General features: G+C 43.5%; 2 protein-coding genes across 5 annotated transcripts in view; both read left to right on the top strand.

Moving 5' to 3' along the window:
* LOC116049189 (receptor-interacting serine/threonine-protein kinase 3-like) overlaps positions 1 to 18,714 on the top strand; it is a 104,363-nt gene that overhangs the window by 49,423 nt on the left and 36,226 nt on the right. The gene's annotated exons all lie outside the window — the stretch shown is intronic.
* eml6 (EMAP like 6) overlaps positions 1 to 18,714 on the top strand; it is a 46,674-nt gene that overhangs the window by 9,633 nt on the left and 18,327 nt on the right. For 3 of the 4 annotated variants that reach the window (XM_031298528.2, XM_031298527.2, XM_031298526.2), the window contains exons 7-26: positions 414 to 615; positions 871 to 1,008; positions 1,567 to 1,823; positions 2,593 to 2,802; positions 3,559 to 3,726; positions 4,194 to 4,300; positions 4,514 to 4,614; positions 4,757 to 4,943; positions 5,027 to 5,132; positions 6,532 to 6,625; positions 6,900 to 7,000; positions 9,146 to 9,348; positions 10,669 to 10,780; positions 11,707 to 11,834; positions 11,921 to 12,062; positions 12,369 to 12,521; positions 12,798 to 12,929; positions 13,224 to 13,312; positions 18,202 to 18,369; positions 18,508 to 18,709. In XM_031298528.2, coding sequence (XP_031154388.1) covers positions 414 to 615; positions 871 to 1,008; positions 1,567 to 1,823; positions 2,593 to 2,802; positions 3,559 to 3,726; positions 4,194 to 4,300; positions 4,514 to 4,614; positions 4,757 to 4,943; positions 5,027 to 5,132; positions 6,532 to 6,625; positions 6,900 to 7,000; positions 9,146 to 9,348; positions 10,669 to 10,780; positions 11,707 to 11,834; positions 11,921 to 12,062; positions 12,369 to 12,521; positions 12,798 to 12,929; positions 13,224 to 13,312; positions 18,202 to 18,369; positions 18,508 to 18,709 — 3,000 coding nt within the window. Of the gene's footprint in view, positions 1 to 413; positions 616 to 870; positions 1,009 to 1,566; positions 1,824 to 2,592; positions 2,803 to 3,558; positions 3,727 to 4,193; positions 4,301 to 4,513; positions 4,615 to 4,756; positions 4,944 to 5,026; positions 5,133 to 6,531; positions 6,626 to 6,899; positions 7,001 to 9,145; positions 9,349 to 10,668; positions 10,781 to 11,706; positions 11,835 to 11,920; positions 12,063 to 12,368; positions 12,522 to 12,797; positions 12,930 to 13,223; positions 13,313 to 18,138; positions 18,180 to 18,201; positions 18,370 to 18,507; positions 18,710 to 18,714 lie in introns of those variants that run through there. The other variant, XM_036000525.1, reaches the window with a different exon arrangement.

Raw genomic sequence — 18,714 nt, 5'->3', positions numbered from 1 at the left:
TTCGATGATATTTACGTCACTTCATAACATTCCCAATGGCAACAGGGGAAAATGGCTGCTCTTGTGTGAAGTAAACGCAACATTTTTCAACTTTCTGCTAAGATATATGTGTGACTTTTTTGCAACGAAAATGCGGGGATTATGAAATCATGCAAGCCCCGCATATTTTGCGCGGAAATCTGCAATTTATGCGGCGAAAGTGCGGTGTATTTGAAAAAGTGCGCCCCCCCCCCGCATAAATATGCAGACTTTGGCTGATTATGCGTTGAATTATGCGATCGCATAATCACGTTTTTCTGGAGGGACTGTATCTTCTGCACAACCAAACCGGAGCGAACACATGTGAAGCTAAACTTTTCCTCTCTGACCGTTGATCCAGTGTGCGTCCAGTCAGTTTGTGTTTTCTGTTTCAGGCGTGTCGATCCGCAGTGTTTGCTGGAAAGCGGACCGGATCCTGGCGGGGACACAGGACAGTGAGATCTTCGAGGTCATGGTGCGGGACCGGGACAAACCGGTTCTGCTGATGCAGGGTCACAGTGAGGGGGAGCTGTGGGCGCTCGACCTGCACCCCAAACAACCGGTCGCCGTCACCGGGAGCGACGACCGCTCCGTCAGGTCAGTCCAAGCTTACCTGTTACCTGCTAAGATGAATTCATTACTATATTAATTGGCTACTAGTTTGATAATCGATTAATCGGTTCAAGTAACTTTTTATGACTAAACGACAAAAACGGTGAAAAAAGCTAAAAAAAAAAAACGTCCAATAAACGACTGTACTAGACTTTAGACGATATTTTTTGACGCTTTAACAATCTGAAAATATGTCTGTGTCTATCTGTCTGCCTGCCTGCCTGCCTGTCTGTCTCTCAGGCTGTGGAGTCTCCCTGACCACACTCTGCTGGCTCGCTGTAACATGGAGGAGTCAGTCCGCAGTGTTTCCTTCAACAACGACGGCTCTCAACTTGCTCTGGGCATGAAGGACGGATCCTTCACCGTGTTGCGCGTCAGGTGACCTCATTTATACCGAGCCAAACAATAGTGCTGATCATTAAAAAGTAGTCAACCTGGACTCTATGTTCCCATGTTTGTGTGTCTGAGTGTCTGATGGAACAACAATCTGTGAAACTGGTCCAGTATTAAACCAGAACCAAGCTGTAATGTAACCCTACAGGACTAATGTTCAGCAGCAGTTAGAGTCACTAAAAGTTCTGTTGTTGCTGCTGACAGACTCAGATTATTATTCTAAGTGTCTGACAACATTATGGGATGGATCCCTACAGAGATAGACCTTTTAGTTAAAGAGGAAGATCATTTTTGTTTAACATGAAACAGCCTGAAATCTCGTATCACCAAACCCACCCTTTGAAGGTCTAAGTCTTTTTACAAAAAATGGAAAGATAACTAAAAGCCATACACTCTGCTCTGGTTTCCTGGGTCTTTACTTCAAGGGTCTAATGTTAGACATCTGCTAAACTAACCTGTACAAAGAAAGAGCAGAAAGCTCCTATAACACTGAAAAATGTGAACAAACTTGAGGAACTTGAGGTAACAAAGGTTTTTCTCCAGGGACATGACAGAGGTGGTGCACATCAAGGACAGGAAGGAGGTAATCCACGAGCTGAAGTTTTCCCCGGACGGTTCCTTCCTGGCGGTGGGGTCAAACGATGGGCTGGTGGACGTCTACGCTGTCGGCCAGCGCTACAAGAAGGTGGGCGAGTGCAGCCGTTCGGCGTCCTTCATCACCCACCTGGACTGGTCGGTGGACAGCCGCTTCCTGCAGACCAACGATGGCGTCGGAGAGCGCCTCTTTTACAGGATGCCAGGTACCAAATCAGTCAGAGGCATGTAACATGTAACGGCAGCTGAGGGTCCCAAGTTCCTTAAGAAGCCAATAATAATTGTAATAGTGTTCATAAGCGATGTGAAAAAAGGACTAACTCTGTATAAGGCTACATTTCCACTGCCAGTTTTGGTTTAAAAAGGATTATCTTCTGCTATGTTTCCCCCTTGTCCTTTGTCCTTTGTCCTTTGTCCTGTGTCCTGTCTCCTGTGTCCTTTGCCCTAACTCCTGTCTCCTGTGTCCTGTGTCCTGACTCCTGTGTTTTGTGTCCTGTGTCCTGTGTCCTGTGTCCTGTGTCCTGTGTCCTGTGTTTTGTGTTTTGTGTTTTGTGTTTTGTGTTTTGTGTCCTGTGTCCTTTGCCCTGTGTCCTGTGTCCTTTGCCCTGTGTCCTGTGTCCTGTGTCCTTTGCCCTGTGTCCTGTGTCCTGTGTCCTGTGTCCTGTGTTCTGTGTCCTTTGCCCTGTGTCCTGTGTCCTGTGTCCTGTGTCCTGTGTCCTGTGTCCTGTGTTTTGTGTTCTGTGTCCTGTGTCCTGTGTCCTGTGTCCTGTGTCCTGTGTCCTGTGTCCTGTGTCCTGTGTCCTGTGTTCTGTGTTCTGTGTCCTGTGTCCTTTGCCCTGTGTCCTGTGTCCTGTGTCCTGTGTCCTGTGTCCTGTGTCCTGTGTCCTGACTCCTGTGTCCTGTGTCCTGACTCCTGTGTCCTGTGTTCTGTGTTCTGTGTCCTGACTCCTGTGTCCTGTTTCCTGTGTCCTGCAGCCGGGAAGCTGGTTCCTAAAGAGGAGGCGAAGGCGATCCACTGGATGACGTGGACCGGCGTCATCGGCTCGGAGGTGAACGGCATCTGGCCCAAATACTCCAACGCCACCAACGTGAACTCTGTGGACGCCAACTACAGCAGCGCAGCGCTGGTGACCGGGGACGACCTCGGCCTCGTCAAACTCTTCCGCTTCCCCTGCCTCAAGAAAGGTCGGTCTGCACCCTCACAGGGAACCTCCAAACCTTTTCAACTTCATTTCAGTTAGAGGAACCCGGGTCGGAAGTCTACAACTGTTATTGTCCTGTACAATTAGTTAGTTATGTCTAGACCTTCCTCCACAGCGCTGCGGAGGAGGGTCTGGCTAGTCCACACAGCATTCCTGGATGGGAGAAAAACGTGCTCGGGTTTATTGCCATTTCTTTAAACCAATCACAACAGCAATGTTGGAGCCTATAGCATTCACGTTTTGATTCGGCATACATTGTTTTTCCCTCAGTTTGTGGAAAACTTACAGTAGGTGTGCATTTTGGCGGGGGGGGGGGGGGGTTTAGGCGTCCTTCCTCAAGAAAATGTTACGTTTTTGTTTTATAAAAAAAGCAATTTCTCCATATATTTTGTGTCTCTTTGTATTCGGTTTGCATCTCTTTCTCACATCATGTTGAACCATTATTATCACCATATCTGTATCTAAAACGGTGGAAAAGTTAGAGCAGTCAGATATCAGTATCTATCCAAAATCTGCATCGTCTTTTGATCTTTTAGGAACTGGTTTCGGTACCCATCCCGATTCATAACTTAAATGCTTGTGAAATGTTGTCAGCTGAAGCCAAACAGATTGGATAGGGTTTCAAAAGGATTCAGATTTGATCAAATGTTCCTGTAGCAGAGTTGTTTCTCGCAGCTGTCGGACCAAACTGCGTCTTGTTTTTACTCTGTAAACTCTCTGCGTCTTCTTCCTCCAACAGGAGCCAAGTTTAAGAAGTACATCGGCCACTCTGCCCATGTGACCAACGTCCGCTGGTCCAACGACCTGCAGTGGGTCGTCAGCACCGGTGGCGCCGACCACGCTGTCTTCCAGTGGCGCTTCCTGCCCGAGGGCGTCATGAACGGCATCCTGGAGCCCCTCCTCCAAGGTAACACCGAGGGTTACTACTTCTGGCTGCAATTACACCGATTCTCTTCATGGTGGATTAATGTGTGGATTATATTCTGGATGAATGGATGAGTTGTTCTGTCTCTAAAATGTGGATCAGTGTTTCCTAAAAGCCCAAGATGACGTCCTCAAATGTCTTGTTTTGTCCACAACTCAAATATATTCAGTTTCCTGTCCCAGAGGAGAGAAGAAACTAGAAAATATTCACATTTAACAAGCTGACATCACACTAGTTTACCTGTTTTTACATAAAAAATCACTCAAAATTGAATTGGATTATCAGAATAGTTGAAAATGTATTTAATAGTTGACAAAAACGTTGGAAAAATGGAAACTATTAAACAATGTGTCACTTTCATGTAGATACATTTCCTCAGTTTTTTTATTTTATTATTTAGATAATTTTTAAGTATAATAATAATTAAGTATTATTCCCTGTTGGTTCAGAGGGTTACGCCGACTCCAACAGCGGCGAGTCAGACTCAGACGTGTCGGACGTCCCGGAGCTCGACTCGGACATCGAACAGGAAGCTCAGACCAGCTACGAACGTCAGGTCTGTCTCTCTCTCTGTCTGTCTGCCTGTCTGTCTGTCCATCTGTCTGTCTGCCTGTCTCTCTCTCTCTCTGTCTGTCTGTCTATCTGTCTGTCTGCCTGTCTCTCTCTCTGTCTGTCTGTCTATCTGTCTGTCTCTCTGTCTGTCTGTCTGTCTGTCTGTCTGTCTGTCTGCCTGCCTGCCTGTCTGACTCTCCTGTCTCTCTCTCTGCAGGTGTATAAGGAGGACCTTCCTCAGCTCAGGAAGAAACTGATTGGTTCCCTGAAGCGTCAGAAAGCTCCGGAGGAGGGACTTCGTCTGCAGTTTGTTCACGGGTAAAAACAGACACCAATCTTTCTCTAAAACTATCGGAGCTAAAAACAAAGTGGCACCGTTCTCCATACTCCTGCTGCAGGGCTCTGTTTTTCTGCATGAAGTGACCTTTATTGTGGCGGTCTTGTTTCCTGTTTCCTGCAGGTACCGGGGCTTTGACTGCCGTAACAACCTGTTCTACAGTCAGAGCGGCGAGGTGGTGTACCACGTGGCGGCCGTGGCCGTCGTCTACAGCCGCCTGCAGCACAGTCAGAGGTTTTATCTCGGCCACGACGACGACATCCTCAGCCTCACCGTGCACCCGCTCAAAGACTACGTGGCCTCCGCTCAGGTACGCCCCCCGGCCAATCAGAGCGCAGCGTGTTAGCATCAGACTGCCTGAGAGGGACTCTAATTGGCTGTCTGTGTGTTCAGGTTGGCAGAGACCCGGCCGTCCACGTCTGGGACGTCCAGACTCTGAAGTGTCTGTCGCTGCTGAAGGGACACCACAGCAGAGGGGTGTGTGCTCTGGAGTTCACAGGTACGTTGCCATGGTAATCGAAATCCAAATCAGTTTTCGAATGCCTCATTTTATTTTTAAACATCTCTGCCTTCTGTCATCTGGGGGGGGGGAAATCACCAGAGGCCTCACCATACGATATCATCGCGATACTTATGTCACGATACAATATTATTGCGATTTTAAACATATTGCAATATGGCAGTTTATTGCAGTTTATTACCTTTTTTCTAATTTCAAATGATGTCCCCAAAGGAAACTTTGTCAACATCTGTTTTATCTAAAAAGATAAATTTCTCTGTTTGTTCATCTCACTTCAGTTGTATTGCTGCAAAATGGGATTGTCCAGCAGACAAACTGACCAACACGTATATGATAAAAGATCGATACTTTGTGTATACTTTGCGTTTGTGTATCGATACAATATTGTCACGGAAAATATTGCGATTCTATGCTGTATTGATTTTTTCCCCCACCGCTACTGTCAGAAGCAGAAGAGTGCACAGCAGCTGACAGAAAGAATTTACAGTTCCTAAACTTAAAGGGTAACTTTATTTGTATGTCTAAGTGTCTGATGGTAACAACAATCTTTGAAATGTGTCCAGTATTGAGCGAGAACGCTGTAACCGGCAGCCGTGATCTGGACTGCTGGTTACAGAGTCTGAAACTGGTCCAGTATTAAACCAGAACCAAGCTGTAATGTAACCCTACAGGACTAATGTTCAGCAGCAGTTAGAGTCACTAAAAGTTCTGTTGTTGCTGCTGACAGACTCAGATTATTATTCTAAGTGTCTGACAAAATTATGGGATGGATCCCTACAGAGATAGACCTTTTAGTTAAAGAGTAAGATCCTTTTAGTTTAACATGAAACAGCCCCGAAATCACCATCACCAAACTACACCAGACTCCATGTAAATAATCAGGACTTTTAGCATGTATAGAGCCAGCATATTTCCACCAGACTCCATGTAAATAATCAGGACTTTTAGCGTGTATAGAGCCAGCATATCTCCACATGTAAATGGGTGAATTAAGGGTTTATTTCAACCAAACCATAGTGGTGATTGTTGGAACAGTGGATAGACGAATCAAGACAAAAACATGGGAAAATAGGGTCAAGGTTGAAAAAAAACAAAGTTACATTTAAAGTTAAAGCAAGCTAAACTAAAATTGTTTCCATGTTGGCTTCATGGGAAGAAATCAACAGAAGAATTCCTCGCTCACCCAACTGCAAAAGTGCATAGACTGATCAACGCAGCTGAAGTACCGCCTCTATACCACAAACCATCATTTGTAAACTTTAATATACCTTTTATGAACAATTAGGCACAATTTTTCATCCCAGAATCACCGTAATTTTTTTTATCTTGTCTCTCTTGTATATCTTGCATCTTGTATTTCATTCTCTCTCTGTCTCAGCGGACGGAAAGAGTTTGATCTCGGTGGGCATCGATGAATTTCACTCCATCGTCATCTGGGACTGGAAGAAAGGAGAGAGGCTGGCCAAGGCCAGGTACACCTGTTTACCCTTTTACCTTTTTATGCATTAACCTGTTTATCTGTTCACCTTTCCAACCTTTTCACCTTCCTGTTGGAAGACAGATAGAGCTGTGTATCGTCTGCGTAACAGTGAAAGCTTGGAGCTGAGAGACACAGACAGACAGGAAGTCAGAAAGTTTTGAGAGACGGACTAACATGTTGTTTTGAGTCTGAACGTGAGATTTCTTATTGATAATAATACAATCTGAAACTAAGAGCAGACTTTAAGCTGATTTCTGTTCCTTTAGGGGTCACAAAGAGAAAACCTTTGTGGTGAAGAGCAACCCCTTCAGGATGGACAAACTGGTGACTGTCGGCATCAAACACATCAAGTTCTGGCAACATTCAGGTAAACTCGGTTTCCTCTTCCTCACTTCCTTTTTCCTCACTTCCTGTTGACCTGAAGCACTCGTTTATCCTCCGGTTAGTGCTGTGGATGAAGAGGAAGTTCAGAAGTTATCAGTTAGACAACAAGAAGATTCTACTGATTGGTCAACTAAATGTCTTATATTTACTTTTCTTATAATTGATCTGTTTATATATATTCCTTTTCTAGAATGTAACCCTTACCCGTTACCCCTGGGGATCAATTAAGTATTCCTAATTTGAAAAGTGTATATAAAAGTGTCACAAAAAAGTGTAAAAACAATGCTTCAAAAGCGTAAGAATTAACAGTGAAAAAATGCATTAAAAAATTCCAAAAGCAGCAAAAACAACCTGCAAATTACACAGATACACAGAATATATTTAGGTGAATCATTGTAAAAACATTCTGGTGAAGAGAATCTCTTTTAAAGGTCCCATGACATGCTGCTTTTATCTTCTAATACTGTATCTGAAGTCTCTTTTATATAGACCTTAGTGGTCCCCTAATACTGTATCTGAAGTCTCTTTATATAGACCTTAGTGGTCCCCTAATACTGTATCTGAAGTCTCTTTTATATAGACCTTAGTGGTCCACTAATACTGTATCTGAAGTCTCTTTATATAGACCTTAGTGGTCCCCTAATACTGTATCTGAAGTCTCTTTTATATACACCTTAATGGTCCCCTAATACTGTATCTGAAGTCTCTTTTATATAGGCCTTGGTGGTCCCCTAATACTGTATCTGAAGTCTCTTTTATATAGACCTTAGTGGTCCCCTAATACTGTATCTGAAGTCTCTTTTATATAGGCCTTAGTGGTCCCCTAATACTGTATCTGAAGTCTCTTTTATATAGACCTTAATGGTCCCCTAATACTGTATCTGAAGTCTCTTTTATATAGACCTTAGTGGTCCTCTAATACTGTATCTGAAGTCTCTTTTATATAGACCTTAGTGGTCCCCTAATACTGTATCTGAAGTCTCTTTTATATAGACCTTAGTGGTCCTCTAATACTGTATCTGAAGTCTCTTTTATATAGACCTTAGTGGTCCCCTAATACTGTATCTGAAGTCTCTTTTATATAGGCCTTAGTGGTCCCCTAATACTGTATCTGAAGTCTCTTTTATATAGACCTTAATGGTCCCCTAATACTGTATCTGAAGTCTCTTTTATATAGACCTTAGTGGTCCTCTAATACTGTATCTGAAGTCTCTTTTATATAGACCTTAGTGGTCCCCTAATACTGTATCTGAAGTCTCTTTTATATAGACCTTAGTGGTCCTCTAATACTGTATCTGAAGTCTCTTTTATATAGACCTTAGTGGTCCTCTAATACTGTATCTGAAGTCTCTTTTATATAGACCTTAGTGGTCCTCTAATACTGTATCTGAAGTCTCTTTTATATAGACCTTAGTGGTCCTCTAATACTGTATCTGAAGTCTCTTTTATATAGACCTTAGTGGTCCTCTAATACTGTATCTGAAGTCTCTTTTATATAGACCTTAGTGGTCCTCTAATACTGTATCTGAAGTCTCTTTCCAGAAATCCAGCCTTGGTGCAGAATTACAGCCACTAGAGCTAGTCCCACAATGAGCTTTCCTTAGGATGTGCCATTTCTGTGTCTGTAGCTTTAAATGCTATTGAGAAGGAGAGGGGGGGGGGGCAAGGTGGAGGGTGGGGGTGTGGTCTTAACCAACTGCCATGCTTCGCTCGTTTTCAAGCCTTGATGTCTCTCTCTCTCTCATGGGTGGGCCAAATTCTCTGGGCGGGCAAAGCAGAGAAAGGGGAGGTAACCTTTCCCCTTATGACATCATAAAGGGAAGATTCCAGATCGGCCCATCTGAGCTTTCATTTTCTCAAAGGCAGAGCAGGATACCCAGGGCTCGGTTTACACCTATCACCATTTCTAGCCACTGGGGGACCATAGGCAGGCTGGGGGAACTCATATTAATGTTGAAAAACCTCATAAAGTCACATTTTCATGCCATGGGACCTTTTAAAAATCAGTGGAATAAATGATACATACGGTAAATAAATCAAATTTTGTTCCCCTCCTCTATTGTATGGTTGTTGATGAAAAAGAACTCTTTTTGGATGAGTGAGTGATGGTCCCGCTGTGGTCCTGCAGGTGGCGGTCTGACGTTTAAACGGGGGATTTTCGGGAACCTGGGGAAACAGGAGACGATGATGTCAGCGTGTTATGGCAGGTCAGAGGACCTGGTGTTCTCCGGAGCAACTAACGGAGACGTTTACATCTGGAGAGACACCACGCTCATCAAGACCGTCAAAGCCCACGACGGCCCCGTGTTCGCCATGTGCTCCCTGGACAAGGTAATGTTGTTGTAAATTATAGATCCGATGCCAAGGCCAGATTAATGGCTCGGACCCACACGCAAACTGCCCTTTTCAAATACTTTTCCTGTTTCTCTTCAAATATGTATGTCTGTAAGTATGACAAAATCCCCTAAAATCTTAGAATTAGAAGTTTAATGTGCTTGAAAAGAGTTGAACACACATAAAACCCGAGTAAGTTCCGGACAGCTTACTGAACATTTCCTTTGCCTGGTGTTGCCTTATATCTGCCAAAAGAGACTTCCCCCTTCAAAAGAAATCCTCCAATAACAGTTTTCAGGACATGCTGCTTAAAAATCCAATTGGATACTTTTGAGGCTAAGGACCTCCTCCTTAGGGAAGTCCCTTGTTGATGTCATATTGCTGACTCTGCTGTCTTTTAGCTGACTTTGCATCTCCCTCGCCAACTGCCTGAGGCTTTGGCCTTGTGCCAGTCTCTGACTGTAGCTGGCAACTGCATGTGCAGTGATGTGACTATGGGGAGGAGAACCTGGTTCTGATTGATTTCTTTCTGGCAGACACAAGACGTCACCTGTCTATACCTCAAAGGCACACATCATATGCTTGCCCCTTTAATTATATGCTTAATATACATTTTTATAGTTGCCGATTATACCGATCAATGAATTTTTCAGAGAGACCGAGATGTTGTGTTTCTCCTTCCTTTCTTTTGGCCGAGCATCTCTACCGCAGCCCTGCAAACTGTCGGTTGCTTGGTTCGTGTCCAGTAACCATAGCAACGCACAGAGTTGACCGTAAGCTGTAAACAGGCAAGAGGCCATTAACTGTCAGAAACTGCAGTAATAACCCTGATTGAGACGCAGATTCTGAATGAGCTGAATACATGTCCAAAGAATGCTTCTAAAACCTGAATAATACCAAAATATAACACACGTCTTCATCTGAAAATGATTCATTCAGAAAAAGGATTTATTCTAAATATCCAAACAGAATATGCTGTTTACATGACTTGTACACACTCAAAAGTGGAGGTATGAGACATAAGAACATCTCTGTACTTACAGGTGCACTTTTTAATATGTTCCCTTTAGAGTACAGTATTGATTTTTACGAGTTGAAAACTGTACCTTTTGGCTAATTTAAGGGTACAAAATGAAAGAGAAGGGTACACAATTGTCTTTAAAAAGGGTACCTCTCCTGGGACAAGCATTTGTACTATTTTAGGTACACAACGGTACTTCTGTTCCGGAGTATCACATTCAGAGTATTGTCGTATTGAGAGTAAGAGTGTGATCATGGTGTGCATGGGAAGGTGCTGAGTGCTGTATGTGTGTGCAGGGCTTTGTGACGGGGGGGAAGGACGGCATCGTGGAGCTCTGGGACGACATGTTCGAGAGATGTCTGAAGACGTACGCCATCAAGAGAGCAGCACTGTCTCCGTCCTCTAAAGGTCTCACCCTTCTTTCTTACTGATTACTCTTCATGAGCCAGGAGACGTAGAAGTAATAACTAGAAACCTCTGCAGGAAATGTTGACAGAGTGCCAACTACTTGGTGCACGTCCCAGTAACACTGGCTGAGGTGTGAGAGAGAAAACACAATGGTTGAGTATAGGCCATCGTCACCACAGGTACATAGATAATATCATTAGTAACAGCTGATCTGAGCTACCTTTACTCTGCTGTTGGACACGTCCTGCAAAGAGAGGACAACACGGCCTACAGTAAAGAGTGGGACATCCGGCCTATCCCGTTAATGAAACCTCCACGATATATACTGTATATGTCTGTCTGAAGTCTGTCTCTGTGTCTCTCTGTCTCTTTGTCTCTGTGACTCTGTCTCTATGTCTCTGTGTCTCTGACTCTGTGTCTCTGTTTCTGTGTCTCTATGTCTGTGTCTCTGACTCTGTGTCTTTGTATATGTGTGTCTCTGTGACTCTGTGTCTCTGTTTCTGTGACTTTGTGTATTTATGTCTCTGTCTGTGTCTCTGTCTCTGTGTCTCTGTATATTTGTGTTTCTGTGTCTCTATGTCTGTGTCTCTGTATATTTGTGTCTCTGTGTCTCTATGTTTATCTCTGTCTCTGTGTCTCTATGTTTGTGTCTCTGTCTCTGTGTCTTTGTGTATTTATGTCTCTGACTCTGTGTCTCTATCTCTGTGTCTTTGTGAATTTATGTTTCTGACTCTGTGTCTCTATCTCTGTGTCTTTGTGTATTTATGTCTCTGACTCTGTGTCTCTATCTCTGTGTCTTTGTGTATTTATGTTTTGATGTATCTGTGTCTCTGTGTTTCTGTGTCTTTGTGTCTCTCTGACTCTGTGTTTCTATGTCTCTGTGTATTTATATCTCAATGTCTCTGTGTCTGTGCATGGTGTTTCAGGTCTGCTGCTGGAGGACAACCCGTCCATCAGAGCCATCACGCTGGGACACGGTCACATCCTGCTGGGAACCAAGAACGGAGAAATCCTGGAGATCGACAAGAGCGGCCCCATGACGCTGCTGGTTCAGGTCAGACTCTCTCAAACATCAATGTCACGCCAGGAGACAGTGACACGGTCTCTAACGTTGTTGTTTGTGTTGTGTGTTGTGTTCAGGGACACATGGAGGGGGAGGTGTGGGGGTTGGCAGCTCACCCTCTACTTCCTGTCTGCGCCACCGTCAGCGACGACAAAACTCTGAGGATCTGGGAGCTGTCAGCCAATCACCGCATGGTCGCCGTCCGCAAACTCAAGAAGGGTGAAAACATGAAGCTGTGTGTGTGTGTGTGTGTGTGTGTGTGTGTGTGTGTGTGTGTGTGTGTGTGTGTGTGTGTGTGTGTGAGTGTGTGAGTGAGTGTGTGAGTGAGTGTGTGAGTGAGTGAGTGAGTGAGTGAGTGAGTGAGTGAGTGCTTTTCTGTGTAAACTGTGTGTTTCTGTGTATAAACTGTGTGTGTGTGTGTGTGTGTGTTTCTGTGTGTAAACTGTCTGTGTGTTTCTGTGTATAAACTGTGTGTGTGTGTGTGTGTGTGTGTGTGTGTGTGTGTGTGTGTGTGTTTCCTGTCAGGCGGGCGGTGCTGTGCCTTCTCCCCCGACGGTAAAGCTCTGGCGGTGGGTCTGAACGACGGCTGCTTCCTGGTGGTGAACGCCGACACGCTGGAGGACATGGTGACCTTCCACCACCGCCGGGAACTCATCTCCGACATCTGCTTCTCCCGAGGTACCTGAACGCAGCACGCTGAGCATAACCAGGACTTTAAACTTACTTTAAAGCCACATACTAAAAGAAAGTCGAAAAAGTAAGGGACAAAAAGACCAGAGTGCAACTACAATGTGTGTATTTCAGACGCAGGGAAGTACCTGGTCGTGGTTATATTTATACTGTGTGTATAATATATATATATATATATATATATATATATATATATATATATATATATATATATATATGTACACTGTATATATATTCCCTTAGAGCGCTGTGTGTGTGTTTCAGACGCAGGGAAGTACCTGGCCGTGGCGTCCCATGATTCCTTCGTGGACATCTACAACGTGCTGACCAGTAAGAGAGTGGGCATCTGTAAAGGAGCCGGCAGCTACATCACACACATCGACTGGGACTCTCGAGGTGAACACCTGTGCTACGCTAACACGCTAACTGTCAGCAGTAGAGGCTAATGGAGGAGCGCTACGTAGTTCAAGTCACCAAAACTACATGTTTACACATGAAAACTGCAGGATTAATGTCTGCAACAGAATCATTTTTAGCTGCAGAAACAGTGATGACTTAATGCTTTCTTTAAGACACTTTGCTAAAAAGGGATAGGCCCCTGATCCCAAAAGAGACACAAAATGACAACTGACTCTGACTGTGGGTGAAGCTTCATGCAGTGTGTCTTTGTGTCTTTGTGTCTGTGGACAGGTAAACTGCTGCAGGTGAACACCGGTGCTAAAGAGCAGCTGTTCTTCGAGGCTCCGCGTGGACGCAAACAGAACATCAGCATGGCCGAGGTCAGTCTGCCGCCGGCGTCTTTCAAGTTCAAGTTCAATACTTTATTGCCATGTCAACACAGTTGGTTGGAATTTGTCTTGGTGCCAGTCAGGTTTAAAAAAAAAAGACAATACATACACAGGAATATACAGTACATAAAGACTATACATTCACAGGAATATACAGCACATAAAGACTATACATACACAGGAATATACAGTACATAAAGACTAATTCACAGGAATATACAGTACATAAAGACTATACATACACAGGAATATACAGTGCATAAAGACTATACATACACAGGAATGTACAGTACATAAAGACTATACATACACAGGAATATACAGTACATAAAGACTATACATACACAGGAATATACAGTACATAAAGACTATACATTCACAGGAATATACAGTACATAAAGACTATACATACACAGGAACATACAGTACATAAAGACTATACATACACAGGAATGTACAGTACATAAAGACAATACATACACAGGAATATACAGTACATAAAGACTATACATACACAGGAATATACAGTACATAAAGACTATACATACACAGGAATATACAGTACATAAAGACTATACATTCACAGGAATATACAGTACATAAATACTATACATACACAGGAATATACAGTACATAAAGACTATACATTCACAGGAATATACAGTACATAAAGACTATACATACACAGGAATATACAGTACATAAAGACTATACATTCACAGGAATATACAGTACATAAAGACTATACATTCACAGGAATATACAGTACATAAAGACTGTACATACACAGGAATATACAGTACATAAAGACTATACATTTACAGGAATATACAGTACATAAATACTATACATACACAGGAACATACAGTACATAAAGACTATACATTCACAGGAATATAAAGTACATAAAGACTATACATACACAGGAATATACAGTACATAAAGACTATACATTCACAGGAATATACAGTACATAAAGACTATACATACACAGGAATATACAGTACATAAAGACTATACATTCACAGGAATATATAGTACATTAAGACTATACATACACAGGAATATAATTCAATTCAATTCAATTTTATTTATAGTATCAAATCATAACAAGAGTTATCTCGAGACACTTTACAGATAGAGTAGGTCTAGACCACACTCTATAATTTACAAAGGCCCAACAATTCCAATAGTTCCCCCAAGAGCAAGGCTATTGCGACAGTGGCGAGGAAAAACTCCCTTTTAGGAAGAAACCTCGGCAGACCCAGACTCTTGGTGGGCGGTGTCTGACGGTTGGGGTTATGACGGTACGGGATGTAGCGTGGCACAGCAGAGCATGGGTGGACGCGGTGGACGCAGCAGGACGTAGCCGGACATTGCAGGGAATCGCAGAGCGTAGCAGGGTGTAGCAGGTCCATAGCCACAGCTGCACCCAAGACCCAGGTCTTGGTGTCGCCCTAATCCGAGGCGATGTTCTGGGCGAAGAAGAAACATAAGGACTCCGGGGAGTAACCTCCCCAGAGCTAGGTTAGTAACAAGCACTTCTGGGACAGGATGTGCATAAAAAGAAACAAAAGAAAAGAGCGTGTCATAAGAAGGAACTTCCTCGGCAGTCTAGAATTATAATAGCATAACTAGGAGAGGCACTATATTATGATTATACGATAGATAAATCTGATGACTGTAAAGAGAAGCAGAGAAAAGCAAGGGTGCTGTGTCTGCAGCTATACACCCTGCCCCGCCGGTCTAGGCGTTCACTGCAACTCCTCACTCCCTAACTATAAGCTTTATCAAAGAGGAGAGTTTTCAGTTTAGTCTTAAATGTAGTGACGGTGTCTGCCCCCCGAACCCAGATTGGGAGCTGGTTCCACAGGAGAGGAGCCTGATAGCTGAAGGCTCTGGCTCCTGGACCCAGACTGGGAGCTGGTTCCACAGGAGTGGAGCCTGGTAGCTGAAGGCTCTGGCTCCTGAACCCAGACTGGGAGCTGGTTCCACAGGAGAGGAGCCTGATAGCTGAAGGCTCTGCCTCCCATTCTACTTTTAGAGACTCTAGGAACCACAAGTAACTCTGCATTCTGGGAGCGTAATGCTCTAGTGGGACAATAAGGTACTAAGAGGTCCTCAAGATATGAAGGAGCTTGACCATTTAGAGCTTTGTAGGTCAGAAGAAGGATTTTAAATTCAATCCTGGATTTTACAGGAAGCCAATGCAGAGAAGCTAATACAGGAGAAATATGATCTCTTTTCTTAGTTCTTGTCAGAACACATGCTGCAGCATTCTGGATCAGCTGGAGAGTCCTAAGGGACTTATTTGAGCATCCTGATAATAAGGAATTACAATAGTCCAACCTGGAAGTAACGAATGCATGGACTAGTTTTTCAGCATTGTTTTGAGACAGGATGTTCCTAATTTTAGCAATGTTACGAAGGTGAAAAAAGGCTGTTCTAGAGGTTTGTTTTAGATGGGCGTTAAAGGATAGATCCTGATCAAAAATAACTCCTAGATTTCTGACAGTAGTACTGGAGGCCAGGGCAATACCATCCAGAGTAATTATATCTTCGGCTAATGAGGTTCGTAGGTGTTTCGGGCCCAGCACAATAACTTTGGTTTTGTTTGAGTTTAACATCAGGAAATTGTAGGTCATCCAGGATTTTATATCTTTAATGCAAGCTTGAAGTTTAGCTAGCTGGCTGGTTTCGTCTGGCTTGATTGACAGATATAATTGGGTGTCATCCACATAACAGTGAAAGTTAATTGAGTGTTTCCTAATAATATTGCCTAGAGGAAGCATATATAAGGAGAATAGAATTGGTCCAAGCACTGAGCCTTGAGGAACGCCATGGTTAATTTTAGCGTAATTGGAGGGTTTATTGTTAACATTAACAAATTGCGATCGATCAGAGAAATAGGACTTAAACCAGTTTAGTGCGATTCCTTTAATGCCAACTAAATGTTCCAGTCTCTGTAAGAGGATAATATGGTCAATAGTATCGAATGCAGCACTAAGTAAATAATAATAAGTAAAGTAATAAAACAAGTACGGAGACAAGTCCTTTGTCTGATGCAGTTAGAAGGTCGTTAGTGATTTTCACCAGTGCCGTCTCTGTGCTATGATACATTCTAAATTCTGACTGAAAGTCCTCAAATAAGCTATTGCTATGTAGAAAATCACATAACTGATTAGCGACTACTTTCTCAAGGATCTTGGAGAGAAAGAGAAGGTTAGATATAGGTCTATAGTTGGCTAAGACCTCAGGATCGAGGGTGGGTTTTTTCAGTAGCGGTTTTATCACAGCTACTTTAAATGACTGCGGTACATAACCTGTCAATAAAGACATATTTATCATATCTAGCAATGAAGTGTTAACCACGGGTAACGCTTCTTTAAGTAGCCTCGTTGGGATGGGGTCCAAGAGACAGGTAGATGGCTTTGCTGAAGAGACCTTTAGCATTAATTGTTGAGGGTTTATAGGATAAAAGCAATCTAAGTATATGTCAGGTCTAGTCGTTCTTTCTAGCAGTCTGTCAGTTAAAGGTGACCCATTAGAGGTTGGGGGCAAGAGGTGATGAATAGTATCTCTAATTGTTATAATTTTATCGTTAAAGAAACTCATGAAGTCATCACTACTCAGAGCTATAGGAATAGATGGCTCTATAGAGCTGTGGCTATCTGTCAGCCTGGCTACAGTGCTGAAAAGAAACCTTGGGTTGTTCTTATTTTCTTCTATTAGTGATGAATAATAGTCTGATCTGGCCTTTCTTAGGGTCTTCCTATAGGTTTTCAGACTGTCTTGCCAGTCTAAACGAGATTCTTCCAGTTTGGTGGAACGCCATTTACTTTCAAGTTTGCGCGAGATTTACAGTACATAAAGACTATACATACACAGGAATATACAGTACATAAAGACTATACATTCACAGGAATATACAGTACATAAAGACTATACATACACAGGAATATACAGTACATAAAGACTATACATTCACAGGAATATACAGTACATAAAGACTATACATACACAGGAACATACAGTACATAAAGACTATACATACACAGGAATATACAGTACATAAAGACTATACATACACAGCAACATACAGTACATAAAAGACAATCACATAGACAATCATTCCAACCAGTATAAAGCTGTAGAGACCTTGTGCTGTTGCAACTTCTCATAAAGTGTCTGGTGCAGTCTATAAATATTTGAATAAGGTGCATTTAGTCCAGGTTTACTCTGCAATGTGCCTGAGCATTAAGGAGCCTAATAGTAGCAGGGTAAGTACTGTTACTGAGCATTAAGGAGCCTAATAGTAGCAGGGTAAGTACTGTTACTGAGCATTAAGGAGCCTAATAGTAGCAGGGTAAGTACTGTTACTGAGCATTAAGGAGCCTAATAGTAGCAGGGTAAGTACTGTTACTGAGCATTAAGGAGCCTAATAGTAGCAGGGTAAGTACTGTTACTGAGCATTAAGGAGCCTAATAGTAGCAGGGTAAGTACTGTTACTGAGCATTAAGGAGCCTAAAGTGGCAGGGTAAGTACTGTTACTGAGCATTAAGGAGCCTAATAGTGGCAGGGTAAGTACTGTTACAAAAGGGGGATGTTTTGCCCCTGAGACTTTGAACTCTCATTCCAGAGGGCTGTAGTTGGAAGAGGGACCTGGCAGGGTAGGAGGGGTCGTCTAGCACTTTCTGCACTTTATGGCTGGTCCACGTGGCGTAGATAAAAGGCTACAGATGGGATGGCATGTCCTATAATTTCCTCTGGGGTTTCTGTTTTTTTTTTCCGTTTCACACATCTGTCTGTGTTTCCAGTTTGAGAAGTTGGACTGAGCGTTGTGTGTGTGTGTGTGTGTGTGTGTGTGTGTGTGTTTCCAGTTTGAGAAGTTGGAGTGGGCAAGCTGGACGTCTGTTCTGGGTCCGAGCTGTGAGGGAATATGGCCGACGCTCAGCTTCGTCAACACCGCCTCGCTCACCAAAGACGGCAAACTGCTCGCCACCGGGGACGACTTTGGCTTCCTCAAACTCTTCAGCTTCCCATCCAGGGTGAGACGCCGCTTTCTCAAACTTTAAAACCAATAAAAAACTGCAACTTACGGACCACCTAAAGCCCAAAATATCCCCCAAATGTTTTTTTCTTCTCCGTCTGACTTGTCTCTGTTCTCTGTAACGGTCCGTCCTCAGGGCCAGTTTGCCAGGTTTAAGAAGTACGTGGGCCACAGCACCAACGTGACCAACGTGCGCTGGTCCAATGACGACGCGGTGCTGCTGTCGGTGGGCGGGGCCGACGCGGCGCTGATGATCTGGAGCAGAGAGCCGCCAGGTCACAAAGAGAGCAAAGCTGTGGACAGCGAGGAGTCGGACGACGACACCGAGGAGGACGGAGGTAAC

This window comes from Sander lucioperca, chromosome 4 (assembly GCF_008315115.2).
Source record: "Sander lucioperca isolate FBNREF2018 chromosome 4, SLUC_FBN_1.2, whole genome shotgun sequence".
In the NCBI taxonomy this organism is placed as follows: Eukaryota; Metazoa; Chordata; class Actinopteri; order Perciformes; family Percidae; genus Sander; species Sander lucioperca.
The sequence above is the reverse complement of the archived record's forward strand: the minus strand, read 5'-3'. Positions and strand labels throughout refer to the sequence as shown.